At 33.3% G+C, this 18,180-nt stretch overlaps 3 protein-coding genes and 1 long non-coding RNA gene across 10 annotated transcripts in view; 2 read left to right on the top strand and 2 right to left on the bottom strand.

Annotated features, from left to right (window-relative positions):
* Positions 1 to 4,423: 4,423 nt before the first annotated feature.
* Positions 4,424 to 5,760, top strand: LOC111413734 (RNA-binding protein Rsf1-like). Its single transcript, XM_023044827.2, has 2 exons — positions 4,424 to 4,541; positions 4,977 to 5,760. Exon 2 carries the CDS (start codon positions 4,990 to 4,992, stop codon positions 5,566 to 5,568), a length of 579 nt encoding a protein of 192 aa, XP_022900595.1. The 5' UTR covers positions 4,424 to 4,541; positions 4,977 to 4,989; the 3' UTR covers positions 5,569 to 5,760.
* A 249-nt stretch (positions 5,761 to 6,009) lies between these two features.
* LOC139431720 (uncharacterized) lies at positions 6,010 to 7,292 on the bottom strand. Of its 3 annotated transcripts, XR_011641795.1 has the most exons (4): positions 6,661 to 7,292; positions 6,419 to 6,597; positions 6,253 to 6,332; positions 6,010 to 6,185 (listed from the first exon to the last, which is right to left on the bottom strand). It is a non-coding gene; the product is annotated as an uncharacterized lncRNA (long non-coding RNA). The 3 variants fall into 3 exon arrangements; XR_011641793.1 differs by having other exon boundaries at positions 6,010 to 6,332; XR_011641794.1 differs by having other exon boundaries at positions 6,010 to 6,332; positions 6,419 to 6,575.
* A 616-nt stretch (positions 7,293 to 7,908) lies between these two features.
* Positions 7,909 to 8,842, top strand: LOC111413735 (zinc finger BED domain-containing protein 4-like). Its single transcript, XM_071200466.1, has 3 exons — positions 7,909 to 8,275; positions 8,352 to 8,433; positions 8,488 to 8,842. The coding sequence occupies exons 1-3, from the start codon at positions 7,909 to 7,911 to the stop codon at positions 8,840 to 8,842; spliced, it is 804 nt and encodes a 267-aa protein (XP_071056567.1).
* A 3,191-nt stretch (positions 8,843 to 12,033) lies between these two features.
* LOC111413737 (small optic lobes) overlaps positions 12,034 to 18,180 on the bottom strand; it is a 90,252-nt gene continuing 84,105 nt past the window's right edge. For all 5 annotated transcript variants that reach the window (XM_071200249.1, XM_071200252.1, XM_071200250.1 and 2 more), the window contains 2 exons: positions 12,699 to 12,931; positions 12,034 to 12,634 (listed from right to left, as the gene is read on the bottom strand). In XM_071200249.1, coding sequence (XP_071056350.1) covers positions 12,151 to 12,634; positions 12,699 to 12,931 — 717 coding nt within the window. In that variant the 3' untranslated portion in view covers positions 12,034 to 12,150. The remainder of the gene's footprint in view (positions 12,635 to 12,698; positions 12,932 to 18,180) is intronic.

The raw sequence follows: 18,180 nt of genomic DNA, 5'->3' as shown, positions 1-18,180 counted from the left end.
ATCTCAGAAACTATAAGAGATACGAAAAAAGTAGGTGCTATGTCCCGGTCTCTTTTTTCGAGACTAATCCAATCCCGCAAACACCAAACCTCTATCTTCTTTTGTTTTTTAGTTATAGCCAAAAAGTCAAATTTTCGTGATTTCAAAAAATGCTCATATTTCGTTTATTTTTGAAATTAGAGAAATGGGGTTGATACGTTCTTAAGGCACTTTTTTAAGTAGAATATACTGCCGTTGAAAAATTTTAAAAATATTTGATGATTTTTGAGATACAACACAAAGTTGTATTTTTTAAATACAAACTATAGTAGATTATGGTGTTACTGAAAAGAGCATATTTTTAGCTTTCCAATGATGTATTGCACGCATGGTGTATTTGGGGAAAATAAGCGTTATTTTTTGATTCTAAAATATTAAAGATAAAAATTCAAAATTTTAATTATAGTAGGCGAGGAAAATGTTAAATGCCACTTAGTTACTATAGTAACGTGAGTTTACTGATCATTACATTCATGAATTTTTCGAAACGAGTTTCCCGCTTAAAAATTCCTCATTATCTTTAAATACATAAAGCGATAAAATTAAAAAAATTATTCTTTGAAAATGATAGATAAGGCTCCATATCCCATATAAGCATCGTTTCAATGGAAAGTCAATTTCAAAAGAAAAGGTTGCTAATATGAAAAAACTTCTAAATCTCATGGTTGGGGAAAACTGGGAAGATACTACCGAACATTTCATTCATTGATACCCAACTTACAACCTTACAACCAATAAGTTTAGTAGAAGATGACACAGTCTGTGACTGTTTAGTTCCTGAAGTTGTTGTTCATATTTAATTATTCATTAATTAATACGTTGCTTGTATTTTTAATAAACATACTTTATCTACAAATAATATTTTATTGGTGAACAAAGTCAGGGATAAGACACTGAGAAATTTAAATCAACTATTCAGTTGTACAAAGTTTTTATTCGTTGGTACAAAACCAACTTTATCCTGCATAATGGTACAAGACCAACTTTCTGTCATATTCGTGCAAAACCATATAGCAATTAGGCAGTAATTACTGTCCGAACCCGCCTACTATAATCAAAATTTTGAACTTTAGCGCTTACTATTTTGGAATTGAAAATTACCGCTTATTTTCCGCAAATACACCATACATGCAATACATCATTGGAAAGCTAAAATTATGCTCTTTTCATTAACATCATAATCAAGTATACTTTGTATTTAAAAAAATACAACTTTGTGTTGGATCTCAAAAATCATCAAATATTTTTAAAATTTTTCAAAAATAACGTTGTCAAAAATAACAACGTATCAACCCCATTTCTCTAATTTCAAAAATAAACGAAATATGAGCATTTTTTGAAATCACGAAAATTTGACTTTTTGGCTATAACTTAAAAACAAAAGAAGGTAGAGGTTTGGTGTTTGCGGGATTGGATAATCTCGAAAAAAGAGACCGGGACATGGCACCTACTTTTTCGTATCTCTTATAGTTTCTGAGATAGCCTATAATAACACCCAAATTTGCCCACCCTGTACATTTAAAGTAACCAAAAATATCTTTTTTGTAATTCGCGACGGTAATGAAAGCTATTACAGTACTCAAACGGGTGCTGTAATGACACTCTTTACAGCATCCGATGCTGTAATGAGATTTTAGTGACATTTTATGGAATCAGTTCAAGTTGGTGACATTGGGTCATTAATTTTTCTAGTTGTCAATGTGACAGTGTTTGTCTATGGATGTTTAAACGCGTTCTTAACATCGAATACAAGGTCCACAATGATGAGGACATTGAACATTGAGCAATTTCTCTTATTTTGGGAGGTGTACATGAAACATTTTTATCAGGTGAATACGTTTTGCGTTTTGACAGTTTCTATTTGTCATTCAAATTTCTATTTTCAAGTGTTACGTTGTTACCAACTGCTACATACCTATTTCCCTACATTGTCAAAATTTATTTTATTTTTGTTAAAAAAAAAAGGATAATAAGGCGAATTACAAAAAATAGCATAAAAAACACGTTTCATAAGACTTAAAGCACTCATTCATTAAAAAACTCGTGGCTTCGCCACTCGTTTTTCAACTTGAATTCGTGCATTTCAAGCGTGTCTTACGAAACTTGTTTTTTAATATACTATTATCTACAACTATTGAATTATCTATTCGTTATACATTTGATTTTTGACGGGTAATGACACCCATTACTCATGACTGACAAAGTGTTGAATAATGAAGCCATTATTCCACAGTTCTGACACGGCCTACTAATCAAAAAAATAAAATATTAACAGAAATGACAACTTTCTTATATTGAGGTTATGTCTGAAATGTCTATCAAGTTTTTTTTTTCCTTTTTTTAAATTAAATAGTTGTAGATAAAGTATAGTATTCAACTTGCGCATAATGGATGTTACCCACTCAGATTACAACTATTATTATAATAATAATAATAATATTAATAATAATAATAATATTAATAATAATAATAATACTATTATAATAGTATTATTATTATACTATTATCTGTGACCTTAAATTGACTTTTCTTACACAACCAATTCAAATTGAGAAATATGCAGCCAGTAAATAACATATGTTGCCGCGTGACATGTATCAAGATGGATATGGCTTGCTATAATTAAATATAATACAAAATACGACCATGATTTAGTAGCTAAATGATACATATCGAATGTTATGTTAACATTAAAACACTCGTGATTTTCTGTAAATATTTTTTATCTAGTGCTGTATTTCCCCGACCAGTGGAAGATGAGTATGACTTCTTTTTCCATTTATTGATTCACATGAACAAGTATGTTTAATTATTTTTTTTTGCATTGCTAGAAACTATTTTTTTTATGAATTATTCTATAGTACTATGAATCATGCACTGGACAAAGAGGGGGATCACACTGAACAACCAGAAGCAATAAATGGTTATCGTATTGCAGATCTAGCATACGTGCTGCAGTATAATAACTAATGATATACGAGTCGAGGGAGATCTTAAAGGGTCTTCAGCTGCTTCTAAACTTTAGCATTACTGTCTATGATGCATGTTTGATTTCCATGATGCTACTTAAACTAGCAATAAATTAGACATCCAAGGCCAACTCAATATTTGCAATAGAGATTATGCATATTTCGTAATTGATATAGACAACACGAAACCATTATTTATTCAAAAAATAGAGAGTTAACGCATAACTTTTGAAATAATAATTTTTTTTGTGGCGCCATCTAGTAGAGACCGATGAACTTTTAAAATCAACTTGACTACACTAAATCCCTAGATTTGCGTCAAAATGGTCAAAACTCAAACTTTGATGAATTCGTCTTAAATACAATTTATTTATATTGTATACGAAGGGAAACCATTCACCCAAATTTATAATTAATGTTTCAATTTGGAGAAATATCACTTTTAAGTTTGTCACTAAACGTGATTTTCTTTATTACTTTTCAATTTTATAAAACGTTGAATAGTTTCCCTCGGTTGACCCCACAGGAATACCCCATGAAAATTATTCTAATAAATAATCCACCAAAGTTAATTTTCAAGGTTGGTAGATAGGGCTAAATTCCATCCTTGGTGTGTCTTACGAAACTTGTTTTTTAATATACTATTACAGTCGTGCCTGAAGACGACTCATTTGTTGAGTCGAAACAATTTGTAGCGCCGAAATTTATCAATAAATGTTCATCATAATAGTTTTACATTTTTTAATGCTAGCATTTGTGATTAAAATTATGAAACGACTTATAGAAACACTCTGTATAACTTATATTACATAATGCAGAAATTAATAACTAAAGTTATTAATAAAATTAATACAAACACAAAACTATTCAGGATAAGTCTCCCAATAACCCAATAAACAACAGAGAAATGAAAATGTAATTTCAAATTTATCTTAAAACGTTCTTTTAAAAATAACGAATACAGTTTACTACTTTCCCCTAATTGAATTAAATTCTAATCAAAAGACGTATTTCAAACCAGATTCGACATCTAGAACTAAAAACATTCGGACCAGAAATTTACATATCACAATAAACCGTTTTATTAGAAAAATTATAATGTTTTAATAAATTTTATCAACGAAGAAACAAATAAAATTTTTAAAATTCCCGCTCAAAGGTATTGATTATAAAAACGGAAGAGCTAAAAATGGTTGGAAGGACGCGTTTTTGATGTTAAATTTTAATTTAATTTTTTAGTATGTTTATAATTATAAATGTAAAATTTATTTAAAATGAGACTAAACATATTAAAATTATAAAGTTTAAGTAAAATTGAAAAATAATTTAGTATAAAAATGAAAAATTAGTAAATTAAAAAATGCGATCAATCGAAACTGTTTATACGCATGCGCGTCCAACGCCACCGGTAGTTGAGAATTGATCGAGGTAGCCATCTGCCATTTTGAAACAATCTTCGGCGTCGTTAAACGAACTTGTGGGTTAGAAAAAATAGCACGCATAATTCACCGTCGATCTACGCTTCGATTTTGGGTAACTACTTGTAAAAAAACCTAGACAGAGAGCTTCGCAATCGTCGTTGATTCGTTCGTTCAAATTACAATAGTTTGTGTACAAAAATCGCCGTTTCAGGAGCGAATATCGTCAATCTCAGTCACACCTAACCTAACCTCGCTAATAGCCGTTTAAAAATACGAATTTACGTACGAAATTATATCTATATATACAAAAAGCAATTTACAAACGCGTCCTGCACTAATTCAGTTAAGTATCTTGACAAAAAAAATATCATTTAACGTTATGGATTCAATTTCGATTCGGGATAATACGCTTAAAATTTACGAATTCGCCCAAACGACTGATAACCATCAAAAATTATATCACAATATTCAAAAATCTTACAAAAAATACCCACCTACCACCTAACCTGTAAACGACCCAGCTTGCAAATCATTCTACGTTCCACAGAACAGCGATCTACATGTCGGACAGGGAGGATAAGGGGGCCACGAGGGTTTACGTCGGTGGTCTCAGCGACGGCGTTAAAAAAGAAGACCTGGAATTGGAATTTGAGAAGTTCGGCAAGTTGAATAACGTTTGGGTGGCTTTCAACCCTCCAGGATTCGCATTCATCGAATTCTTGAATCACGACGACGCCGAAAATGCCTGCGACAATTTAAATGGGACCGATTTTCTTGGTTCTAAGCTCCGAGTCGAAATCGCCCGAGGGAAAAGTCGAAGAGGAGGCGGAGGCTTCCGGGGTTCCAGAGGAGGTCGAGGAGGCGGCGGCGGATTCCGGAGCTACGATAGATCGGGGGGTTTTAGGGGCGGACGCGGAGGAGGTGGCGGCCGTGGAGGTTCCAGGGGCCGATATCACGACTTCGGGGAAAGAAGAGATGACCGCTACCGCAGGGAGTACAGCAGACCAGGTGGTGGCGATGGCGGCGGCGGCTACAGAAGGGGTTCCAGAGATGGGTATAGAGGCCGTGGTGGCGGTGGCGGTGGAGGAAGATACGAATCCAATGGAAGGTTTCGGTCGAGGTCCCCAACTCGACGTTAATAGTTTGTAGTAAGATTTAAGTTTTGTGTTAATTTCGCTGCTTGAATCTAAAAAAAAAAATAGATTAAGTTAAGTCATAATAATTGTAACTTGTAATGTGTAAGGTTTGATTTCTTATTTTTTTTCAATGTATTTGTTGTATATGAGTTCAATATCAACATCTAATTATCTAAATAAAAGTATGTAATTCTATTTTGGTTTATCTATAGACCTAAAATCTATTATATTCTATGTGAATACTCAAAATTGAAGAATTATTAAAAAAAGTTATTTATTTTGACCTCTAAAGTCAATTTTTAAGGTAGGCGTGGAAGCCATTTTGTTGTTCAAAATATAATCAGACCCATCGACAACAAATACAGTATTGAATAACAATAGGATTTAAAAGAAAACTTCAACAAGGTGTTGATATAATATCTTTATTAATATATAATTTCCCTACAAAAACTGTACAAGTTAAAAAAAGAAATTAATGAATTTCTCCATTGTCTTCAGGTGAATTATAGTAATCGGTGAAAATAATACAGAATGTATTTCTGAAGATTAAATTTTATTTAAAAAATTTTTGTTCTCAACGACCGGTTTCGATTATTCTATAATCGTCTTCAGGTTGTTCGCTACGAATTAAAAAACATGTATTGAAAATTTCACAAAAACGCATTAAATCAATTAACAAGTATTTACCTTTAAAAGAGAATTCAATTCTTGAAGAAAACTTGGAGGCATGTCACTTCTATTTCCCTCTCAACCTCTAAGAATCTTCTCTGTAACATAATAAATAGAAATTTATTAAACAAAAATTTTTTAAATAAAATTTAATCTTCAGAAATACATTCTGTATTATTTTTACCGATTAAAAAAAGAAAACTTCTAAATTGCTTAACACATTCACTACCACTCGGGTCATATTTGAGCCATTAGGTTTTCTCCAAAAGACTAACGACTCATATTTGGGACGATGATGTAGGCACAGATGTCCAGCATAAAATGTTTTTCGCCTCCCATACCTGAAAGTAAATCATATCAGCCCTAAAAAAATAACTGAAAGCTAGATTTTCGGCTCTTGGGATTCTAAACTCTGAACGTCCCTACCTTATAGTTTTTCATCACAATATAGTTAGTCTTCATTGACATTTGCGGACATTTTTGACGTTTCTCATAATTTTTCATTAAACGTCAGTTGAAATCAAAATGAACGAAGAATTATTCACAAATACTCCACCAGAGTTGCACGAACAAGCTAAGAATATTTCCAATGATTTGTTACCTAGAAAATCAAGAGAACGTTACACAAAGTGCTACGAATTATTTAATACCTGGAGGAAAATTAAAAAAGCCAAAAACTTAACGGAAAATGTATTACTTGCTTATTTATTGGAAAGGTCAAAGACGGTAAATGCAGCTACATTATGGTCTGAATTCTCTATGTTAAAAAGCAGTTTCAAAGTCAAGGAAAATATTAATTTTGACACCTTTCATAAAGTTCGAGCATTTTTGAAGCAAAATTCTATAAATTACCAGCCCAACAAGTCTAATACTTTAAATCAGCAACAATGCATTAAATTTTTGAAAGACGCAGATGATTCACATTATCTTATGATGAAGGTGGGTACATAGATTAAAATAAATTAATTTTGATTTTTATTGATTTCATTGTAGGTTTCTCTCATAATGGGAATATACTAGTGATGTAACAGATATTCGCATCCGCATTGTTTTGAGGATCCGCATCCGCATATATTTTAACGGAGCTCCGGTCAGGCCAGCGTTCGGCATTAATAAATAAATTTTTTAAATCGTTTGAAACATAACTTAATTATAATTTTTAAATAGTAGTGACAGTTTTCACTTTAGATTTGTGAGATAAGCGCAATGTCGCGACGGACGACGCGACGCTTATATTGTCGCGCCATGGTCCCGTCGTTCTACTAAAGTTCTTAATTCTTAAAGCCGATCGGTTGTTGAACGGATGGCAACTGTTATGGTTCGTTTTATGCATTGTTCGTCATTTGTTTTATTGTTTGCTGTATTTGGTAATAAAATGAATTAAAATGAAACCAAAAACAAGCTTAATTTGGGAATATTTGTGAAAAGGATTATTCACGAAAAGGACGTACCACATCTTTAAAAAATCATTTAAAGTCGAAGCACACGAAAATGTTTGAAGAGTTAGAAAAACGTATAGCTGAAAATGCCGAACAGGGTCAGCCAACCTGTAGTACATCTACAAACACAGGTTCAAATACAAAACAACTTTCTTTACAAGAATATTTGACGAAGAATGTATGTTAGGATTTATCATATCCAAAATCCAAAGAGACGGATCGACTAATAGGCGAAATGATTGCTTTGGAAGACTTGCCATTCAACTTCGTTGAAGGTGTTGGTTTTCGGCGATTGATCAATACAATACTTCCACGATATAAATTGAGGGGCCGTCAGTTTTTTACGTCGCTTGTATGTGACGATTTATATAACAGCGTGGCAAACAAAATTAAAGTATTATTAAAAGATCTTGAGAAAATATCCTTTACAACTGATGCTTGGTCTGATACAAGTTCTGGGACTTCATTAGTTAGTTTGACTGCTCATGGTGTAAACGAAGATTTTGAAAGAGTAAGAATTATTTTGAAATGTGAAATAATGGAAGGACGTCACACGGGTCAAGTTATTTCGACAAAAATTGAATCCATCCTTGAAGAATGGGGTATAAAACACGATGCTGTTCACTGTGTGGTAAAAAAGGTTGAAAAAAGTTTCAACACATTTTAGTCATTCCCTAGTAGCACAAGATGAACTAAAAGCTATACAGGAAATAAGTATGAAGCAATTTCCATTGTCAACAATTCAAGATTGTCCCACTAGGTAAGCCAACGATTGTGTATAAATCAGATATTGTGTAACTAATTTTAATTTCAGGTGGAACAGCACATTTTACATGTTGGAGCGTTTTGTTAAAATAAAGGATTCTTTACTTTTATACTTATCTACAAAACAATTTGTATCATTTTCTCCAGATGATTTGTCAACTGTTGACCTGTTGTTAAAATTGTTGGCACCTTTCGAAGAACTTACTAAAGAATTGAGTAACTCGAAGAACAGCATTTCTATGGTTATACCACTTACGCACGTTATCCTGACAACATTAAAAGCTGCGAAAGATAACCAGAATACGCCAGAAAAAGTCAAAGCACTTTTCGTTAAAGTTATACGAGAAATAAGTGAAAGATTTGGCGATTTAAATAAAAATTTGCTATGTTCGGTTTCTACGTAGTTAGATCTGCGATATAAAACAAAGTTTTTTAACAGTTTTGAAAGAGAAGAAGTCAAAGCCATATAGTTAATTTGTGTCAAAATCAAACGATCCATGAAAATAAAGATTGTAGTGCGATACATAAGAAAAGAAAAATTGATAATCAAATTGCTACTAGTTCTAGCAGTTGTTCAATGCTACTACAGTCAGTACAATCCATTCTAAGTTCAAGCGAAAGTGAGGCAGAATATGACCAATTAACAACACTGAAGCTTGTGCTCCAAAATTACGTTAAAGAAAGAAGGCTGTCTTTAGAAGAAGATCCGTTGATGTGGTGGCGACAGAATGGGTCCAAATATATTGTTTTATTGCCGATTGTTCGCCAATATTTATCAACGCCACCAAGCAGCTTTACCAGTGAACAGCTATTTAGTGGAGCATCCTTAATATATACGGATAAAAGAAAAAATCTTCGAGGAGAAAAGGCATCAAAATTGCTTTTTTTTAAATATAACTTGCCTGTAATAAATTACGAATGTGAACAACGTGAAAAAAAAAAAACATATTGACCAATTTGAAAACCAAAAGTTGACATCGCTTGAAATTAAAGATGGCTTTGGAAAAATTTTATTTGTAGCATGAATCATAGTATTCATCAATTCATTTCATTTGATACCTGGCTCGTGAAAATCGGATTGTAAATGACTGAATTACAGCTTGAGGCATTCTTGTGTGATAACCTCTATATAGAGTGTGTTTTCTCTGCTCAAATTACATTCAAAATGGATGTACTGTACATCATTGGATTCAGAAAAAAAATCTCTAGCGTGACGAAAAATATACGGTGCAATTTGAAAAACAAAAGTTCATATTTGTTTGAAATTCAAGATGGCGTTGGAAAAAAATTATTTGTAGCATGAATCATAGTATTTATCAAACCATTTCATTTGATACCTGGCTCATTAAATCGGAACGTAAATGACAGAGTTACAGATTGGAGCGTTTTTTGTGTGACACCCTGTATAAAATAGAGAAATTACAATAGCAATATTATTTTCATAAAAATTTTAGTATGTAACTTTTTTTCAATAACTCCGTTAAATCCGCATCCACTTACGCATCCGCATGCGAGAAATTAGAATTTAAAAATCCGGTCCCGCATCCGCGAAATTTGAATTAAAAAATCTGGTTCCGCATCCGTATCCGCTAAACCCACATCCGTAACATCACTAGAATATACGGAGCTTGTCGTCGAAACGAGTTGTTAAATATAAAATTTGATCAAATAGATAACAGAGGAGATCTATTAATAATCCAGAGACAAAATATAATATGACAAGAACGTTTACAATCACAAATAAAATAATTGATGGATTGAATTTACTTGGAATATACCACCAATATGTTTCCCTTAGACCTACCTACACTCATCATAGTCGTCTATTTATTTCATACAAGAATAATAAATGCACAGTACAACCGATCGGGAAAAATACATTTAGCAAAATTGCCACTTTTTTAGAACTGCCACAACCCAGTACATACACAGGACATTGCTTTCGTCGAAGTTCTGCAACGTTGCTAACTAACTCTGGAACTGATTTGGTAACACTGAAAAAGCATGGAGGTTGGCGTTCCTCTGCGGTTGCAGAAGGTTATATTGATGAGTGCTTATCTAATAAAATTAATATTGCCCAAAAAATCTTGACGAACCAAGAACAGCAGCAAGAATATATTAAAGCAAACAAATGAATCTATAGAAATAAATCATAATGCTACTACTAGTACGTTAAACACTTACCAGATACCAAATTCTAGTATTACTATTCATAACTGTGCGGAAGGAATAATTAATATTAATAATAATTACTACAATAAGTAAGTTGTTCTTAGTGTTTTTGTTAAATTCTGTTACATACTAATAAAATTAATTGATTTATAAAATTAGTTTTATTTTATATTTTTGCAATTCTGTTTGGTTTAATGGGAGGCGAAAAACAGTTGTGTGTCACACGTGCAGAAATGCATTAGCAGCCCTTATCTATTAGCTGCTATCTAATAGCCTCGGGCTGCTAATGCTTATTTTCTACCCTTGAAACACAACATACTATATTGATCAAAACAACAAATTTACTATCACCATAAAATGATGACCTGTCAAAATGTATGCACAAAATTAGTAATATAACAAACCTATGCGAAGATAACCCCCAATTAGATAGGATTTTACATGTACAGTATTTTGATTATAACAACAGAACCGTTATGCACGTATGAACGCCCGAAAGTCTAGCCCCCAATATAGAAAAATTAAGCTAAATCGACTATAATTAGAGAACGGTTTGACGGATTTGAACGGTTTATATCCCAGCTTTTGCCTGGCTGAATGCGGTTGTCGAATCTGCCGACTGGAAGTCTAGCCCCCAATAAGAAAAAATTAATTTTGATTACATTCGCTCAGTGGCGAACTAAAGCGGGCCCTAGGCAAAATTGTAATTCCGGGCCTATTTTTCAGTCATGAGGTCATGACACATACTTTGCGTTTGGTAGTTTGGTTTTAAAGCATATAGTATGTAGTTCTATTTAATTATCGGATTCCAAGAAAAAAAAGGAAAAAAATATATGTACAAAAATTAAATAAACATAGTTTATTAAAACAAACAATAATACTTAAACAAATATACCCAGATTGATTAGTTATATGTATTGCCTTTTTTCACACTTTTAATTCTGCAAACTCGTCAATTAGTTTGTCATAATTAATAGAGTTATTTAATACCTCTTTTTCTATATAGGTCTCACGTAACTGGTTCGTTAGAACTTTTTTAGGTTCCACTATTCGTAGAGGTTTGAAATTTTGGTAGCAGGGGTTGTTCATTCTAAACTTTCGATCTAAAATATTTGAAGTAGACCACAACTTCGTTATTTTAAATGGAATGCTATAGTTTTTATTACACCTTTCAATTATAGGTAAAAAAATATTTTTTGTTTTCGAGTTATTTTGATTTTAAGGTATTTTTGGCAAATTTCACCATGCTCTTTAAAAACCCATATCTCAGCTAACGTTCATTAAAAAAACCTCTAAATTGGCACGATTACTCTTTAGATGTTGTCAAATGGATTGTCATTTCGACGTCGTCTCATAAAACTGATATTGCTGAAATTTATATTAAAGGTAACCTGTTTTTTAATAGGTAAATAAAACACCAAAATAATAACTGATAAAATGTATTTTCTTTAAAGAAACGGAATTACAAAAGAAACAACTTATTCTGTCTATGAAAATAAATCGAAAACTTATTTATAATAAAGTTATCGAGAAATATATTTTAAGTAATCAATCGAGGACTGTGCAGGCCACTGGTTTGAAAATCGAGTTCGGGATCATGAGAAGTACGCCCTCCAGGGGATCCCCAATCGTATAAACCGTGCGAATTGGCTAATCTGTGCGTCAAACGGTGCGCAATTGAAAATCCTCCACTTCCTTCCAACTGAGTCAACACGATAATAACTTGACGATTCAACGGGGGCACTGAATCGACTGTTTTTAGAGTCCCCCGAGTTGAAACTACGTTGTAACTCTCCTGGCAGTCACACTTGACGTGTATCCACTTGTTTTCGTGCCGATTCTCAACCATCACAACCAATCCCGCCCAACCTTTCGTCAAATAATAAGCGGTCATGCCTTCGCGACCTTCGTGTCTTTGTCCCCGTGCTAATGTTAAGGAAATTATTGAATCTGCTAAAATGTACAGAGGAGGTGTAATGTGTTCTGCTAAAACTTTTTTTGAACTGTGTATCGCCAAAACATATCTAAAAAATTGAATCCCCGTCGGAGTAAAAATTATTATTACAAAAATTTTTAAACAAAACTTACCTTGGAAATGACCTAATATCATCCAATCCTGTATGCCAATGATTAAACGCTAAAGGAACGACAATGTACTCGGCCGGTTCAAGCATTTTATTGCAACCAACAAATCCCCGAACCTGCCGTTTACTATGTTCCACTAAATTCCCAATGTTCGACGAGTTTGAACGAGCCTTAAAAACGACTATGCACAAGTCCAATTGAGAACGTTGAGATTTTTCTGATTTTCTTTGTCCTTCCTAAACAAAAAGTTAATTTTCTGTTTATTAACTAATAATCTCTTTGCATGATAATTGAAGAATGAATAATAAATAATGCGATTTATTAATTTAAATTATATGTATATACTTTTTGTTTGTAAAATTAGAAACGCTTATTTTTATAACTAATAGATTATAGCATAAAAAGCATATGGAAATGATAGTCAAATTTAAATTATAAGTTATGGTTTGAGTCTGGAAGATTAACAAAGAAATATGGTGTATACACCTTTGTATTTCGCAGCTTTTATTCTATGATAGAATATTCATATTATGGGTGTGCCACCAACAAATTTAAACAGTTAATTACTTCTTCGTTTCCTTTCATATCCAAATCAGCAATTATCTGCTGCAATATATGATCAAACTTAACGCGCCTTGCACTTTATGCCATCACCAATAGTACCAACCATGAATGTTTCTTAAATTCAAAGTGATAAAGTTTTGTATTGCGTTTTCATCCCTGTCCGTTTCCTTTTAAAAGATTCTAATAATATTGATACGAAGACGAACCACAAACGAGCAATGTGTGAAAAATAAACCAGAGAAGGTATTCTCATCCAAAATAAGTTTTTGGTTTGTTGTACTAATGCCATCTGATAAATCAATTTTAACACTTAATACCTCTTCAAAAACATTGTTTAATTAGAAAATGCACGGTGGCAAATGATTCAATTTTCTGGATATACTGATGGAGCATAAAATGCTTTGTTTCAGGTTAGACTTGTCATAAATTCTTCCAAGATAAAACTTAGTACTAAAGTTTATGACGGCTTTCCAGATTTTCTCAAAATGATGAACATAGGGAAGATTGAAACTTAAAGGTATTACTCGTTTTGCCAAATAATCGATAATGTTCTGTTGATAATCGTGGAGAATCTTCAATATTTCTCGTACTGCACTCCGTAAATATCACCCTTGATTAGAGTAAATCTGTGTAGAAAGTTCAATAAATCTGTCATTAATCTAACACAGTAACGACTTCAATATGTACTAAATATGTATATCATCTTAAACGAGATAACGCTGGCCGTTTCCCAAAATGGCTACTCCAGGTATATGGTGAAGAAAGTCATCGACCAATACTCCAAGCCCCGGGATTAACCCCCACAAGAAGAGAAGAGGAGACCCAACCTGGTACTACCCTACATTAGAAGAGCGACTGACCGCATGAGCTTCTTTCATGAATCCAAAGGACAAACTAAAACTGGAAAACCTAGGAATTTATTCCATCCCCTGCGGCTCGTGCGACAAGAATTACGTGGGACTGACCAACAGAAGAATAGCTGTCAGAGTGAAGGAACACAAGCTGAGCATTCGCAACAAACAACTCACATCTGCTCTCTTCCGGCACCATCTCGACACAGGCCACACCATCAACTTTGAGGGCTGCAAGGAAATAGCCAACGTTCCACATTGGCGGACCAGACTCATCCACGAGGCCATCGAAATAGCGAAGAACAGAACCCCCAATAAGAGAGATGACACCCTGCACTTATCAGCCACGTGGAAAACAGTTTTCCAACGTTCCCGAACCAGAACAGCCTTCCCGAGACATGAACCATTAGATTCCGGACAACAGGTCAATGAACTCCCGGACCACCTACGACATCCGGTGGAAAAACCCCAAAACCAGCAACCTCCGGACGGCAGGTCAATAACCTCTCCCAAACACCCACGGCAGACGTCATGTCTGACGTTAGCTCCTACGCATTACCATTATTTATAAATAATATATACAATATATATATTGCACTTTCCCTATCATGATGATCTCACATTGGATATCTTCATTTTAAATTAATTTTTGTGTGAGTAAAACATTTTCCAAGTTCTAGGTGATAATTAAGTAAATTTGTAATAGGAGATAATTTAGGTTGTGGTTTGGAGCGGGAAAACATGTCACAATGAAAAATTAGGATTAAACGATAAAAAGACGGAATTCACCCAATGGTCAATCTGGAACTGAAATGGCTAGATTAGCTAGAATATAAACGAATAGGATCCCATGTAACGAAGTCAAATGATTTTTATACGGTACAGAAAATGGAGCTTTCATTGGCCTTGAATGATTTACGTTCTACAAGCGATTTCTATCATCACCAATGTTCATAAAGTGAAGAAAACAGTAAAAGCTGACGATATTTTTTACTAACAAACAAAAATTTCTTTCGAAGGCAAAAATTATTATTATTAACCATTTCAGCGTTTTGCAGAATAAACACTTATATAGGCGAACAAATCCTTGAGATAGGGCAAGACAAGAGACATGGTATCAATAATGCTAGTACAATAGAATAACAGAAGGTAGGCGGAACTTCGTGAAGAAACAAGAGAACTAAGAAAGTATACGTATAACTGCATTCTCAATCCAACTCACCATTAAGAACGTAACGAAAGTCTGTAAATCCTTGAGAATCAACAGCGCGAGCGGCTGGTAACATCCTAGCAGAGCTTATTAAATGTGGAATAACAAAACCATATCAATAACTTGAGACATTAATCCACAATTGGCTTAACGGTAATCTGACTCCAGAAGAATGGAACACAACTTTCATATAGACCATACATAAGAAGAAAAACAGACAAAACTGCGACAATTACAGAGGCATAAACGTGACGGGCACGCTATATAAAGTATATGGTAAGATGCTGGCCTAAAACACAAAAATATGGAAGTAGAGAAACAGGCAAGATTCCAGGCTGGAAACTCAACAGTAGATCTCTTTTGTGATTCCCAGTTAATGGAAGAAAACAGAATATTATCAAGAAATCCTAGTATTTATAAACATATAAAAACATCAGTGGGACCATAATAAAGGCACGAAGAAATTTATACCAACAAGCAATAGCTACGAATTCAGATATTGGTAAAAGGTGTTGTAAGCCGTGTAAGGTGCTGATACTTCAAAATTCTGAGATATGCCCACTGCTTTTTCCTGATAAGTAAGTCAGGGGTTTGAGGAATCAAGCTCAGCTCTGCCAAACGAATCTATTCTCACGTCCTCGAGGACCGTTTGTCGCGTAAACTCCTGGTGCATGGCGTACAATGGGTTGGAGGTTGGGAGATCACGTAAGCAGCCTACCTCACGTAAAAAAACAATTAAAGGCCGCAAGCAACCCCAATTAAATTCTATATATTCATTTTGATTTTAATACTTGCTTGTATGTTAACAACTTGTTTCTTAGTGATTATATAAATTTTCTGTCAATAAGTCAATATGGTTGTCTAAATTTAATATCAAGTTCTTCACGTTTTTTCTTGACGTGAGCTTTTCATTTGAATCTGGCATCTAGCGCTATACCAAAATATTTTGTGGTGTCAGCGTAAGGAACTGCATTGCCATTTATGTGTTCTGACATAGTATACGTTCTTATAAGTAAAGTTTATATTTTCGATTGAATTTAACGCTAATTGCAAAATATTAGCTGCAATTTTTCATTTTCTGCAATAGCCAAGATCGCTGTGTCATCTGTGAATGTAGCTCTTTCTGGTATTTGAGGAAGGTCGAGGAAGGTGTAGTGTTGGATCAGAAAGATATGATTTTAATGGTTACATTGATGGTAGTATTTGGTCTAGTTTGCAATTTAAACCATCTAACCACACTTTGCCGAAAGCTTGTGCAACATTCAAAAATACGCCATAGCAAACTTTATTTTCTTAATGTAATGTTGAACTAATTAGTAGTTACTAGGTGTTATATGTATAATTGTGCTATGCATATAATAAAAAGACACCTTCCGAATAAAGTTAAAAAATAAATAATAAAAAAAATAATAAATGTATATAAATTTATTTGTATTTTAGCCGAAATATAGACAACAAAAAATCAGGTGTGTGGAAAATATTTCAGAGAGTAAAAGAAAATGAAGCAAAATGTTACGCAATTTTAAAATGTGCGTGTGGAAGCACATCAGCTTTGGCAAGTCATTTAAAGACAAGACACAGAATCGATATTAAACAAAATATTGATGATGACGAACCTTCTGAAAAAAGAAATAAGAGTGCTGTTGAATCTTCTAGCATGGTGAAATTCATTCAAAGAGAATCCATGGCAGAATTGTTAGCCAAGTGTGCTGCTTATGATGGCTTTAACTTAGTGCTTTAACACGGTCTGCTGTAATTTGCGAATTCATAACAAAACGAGGTTATGAAATGCCAAAAAGTGAAAATACAGTAAGAAACCTAATTGTGAATTCAGTATTGAAAAAAAGAAAACTATTAAAGGTTACTTAAAAAACCTCACAAAATCTGGCATACGGTTTTCCATAGCAATCAATGAGAGCACTAATTGCAATTCACAAAGATATTTAAATATAACACTGTGCACAATGGCAGACAGTTATAAGTTAGGCCTTATTTCAATAAAGGGTTCTTGCGATGCCCATCAAGTGCAGGTACTAGTAGAAAGAAAATTAAACGAATATGATATTACACTAAATACTCATATTTTGGCTTCAACTCGAGATGGGGCCAGTGTTATGAAAAAATATTCACAGTTGAATGGCGTTGAAAATCAATTTTGCCTAATATTCATTTAGCTGTGATGGATACCTTTTATAAAAAATGTGATAGTACCAGCCTAGCACAAGAATTTTCGGACGAAGAAAGTGAGGATGAAGAAACAGGTTTCGATGCGTTTCGAGATGATAACAATGAAAACAGTAATGAGTACAGTTTGGAAGATAAAGATGTGGAGAACATTTTGCAAAATGTGCGCGAGATAGTAAAATTTTTCAGAAAATCGCCAGTTAGGAACGACATACTGCAACGATATGTTTTTGAAAAAGAAGGCAAAACACTATCCCTGTTACTAGATTGTAAAACTAGATGGAATTCACTTATACCAATGATGGAAAGATTCATTCAAATAAAAGACTGCATAAACAAAGCATTAGAAGAAATCGGACGAAGTGATTTATACATTGAAATTGATTTTAATGTATTTTAATTGATATATTGAAACCTGTGGAATTGGCAGTTATAGAACTAAGTAAATCATCTTCAAGTTTATTAAAGGCAGAGGGTGTTATAATATTTTTACTTAATAAATTAAAGCAAAACGATAGTAAATTTGGAAAAAAATGTATCACTCAATAAAAAAAAGAATTTTAGAAAGGAGACACATACATTTAACTACGTCATATAAATTTTTACATAGCGGATCGTTCCCACAAGGAGACAAATCTTTGAAAATGTCATATTCCGCGAAAAGCTCGACATATGC

This window comes from Onthophagus taurus, chromosome 11 (genome assembly GCF_036711975.1).
Source record: "Onthophagus taurus isolate NC chromosome 11, IU_Otau_3.0, whole genome shotgun sequence".
Lineage (NCBI taxonomy): Eukaryota > Metazoa > Arthropoda > Insecta > Coleoptera > Scarabaeidae > Onthophagus > Onthophagus taurus.
The sequence above is the reverse complement of the archived record's forward strand: the minus strand, read 5'-3'. Positions and strand labels throughout refer to the sequence as shown.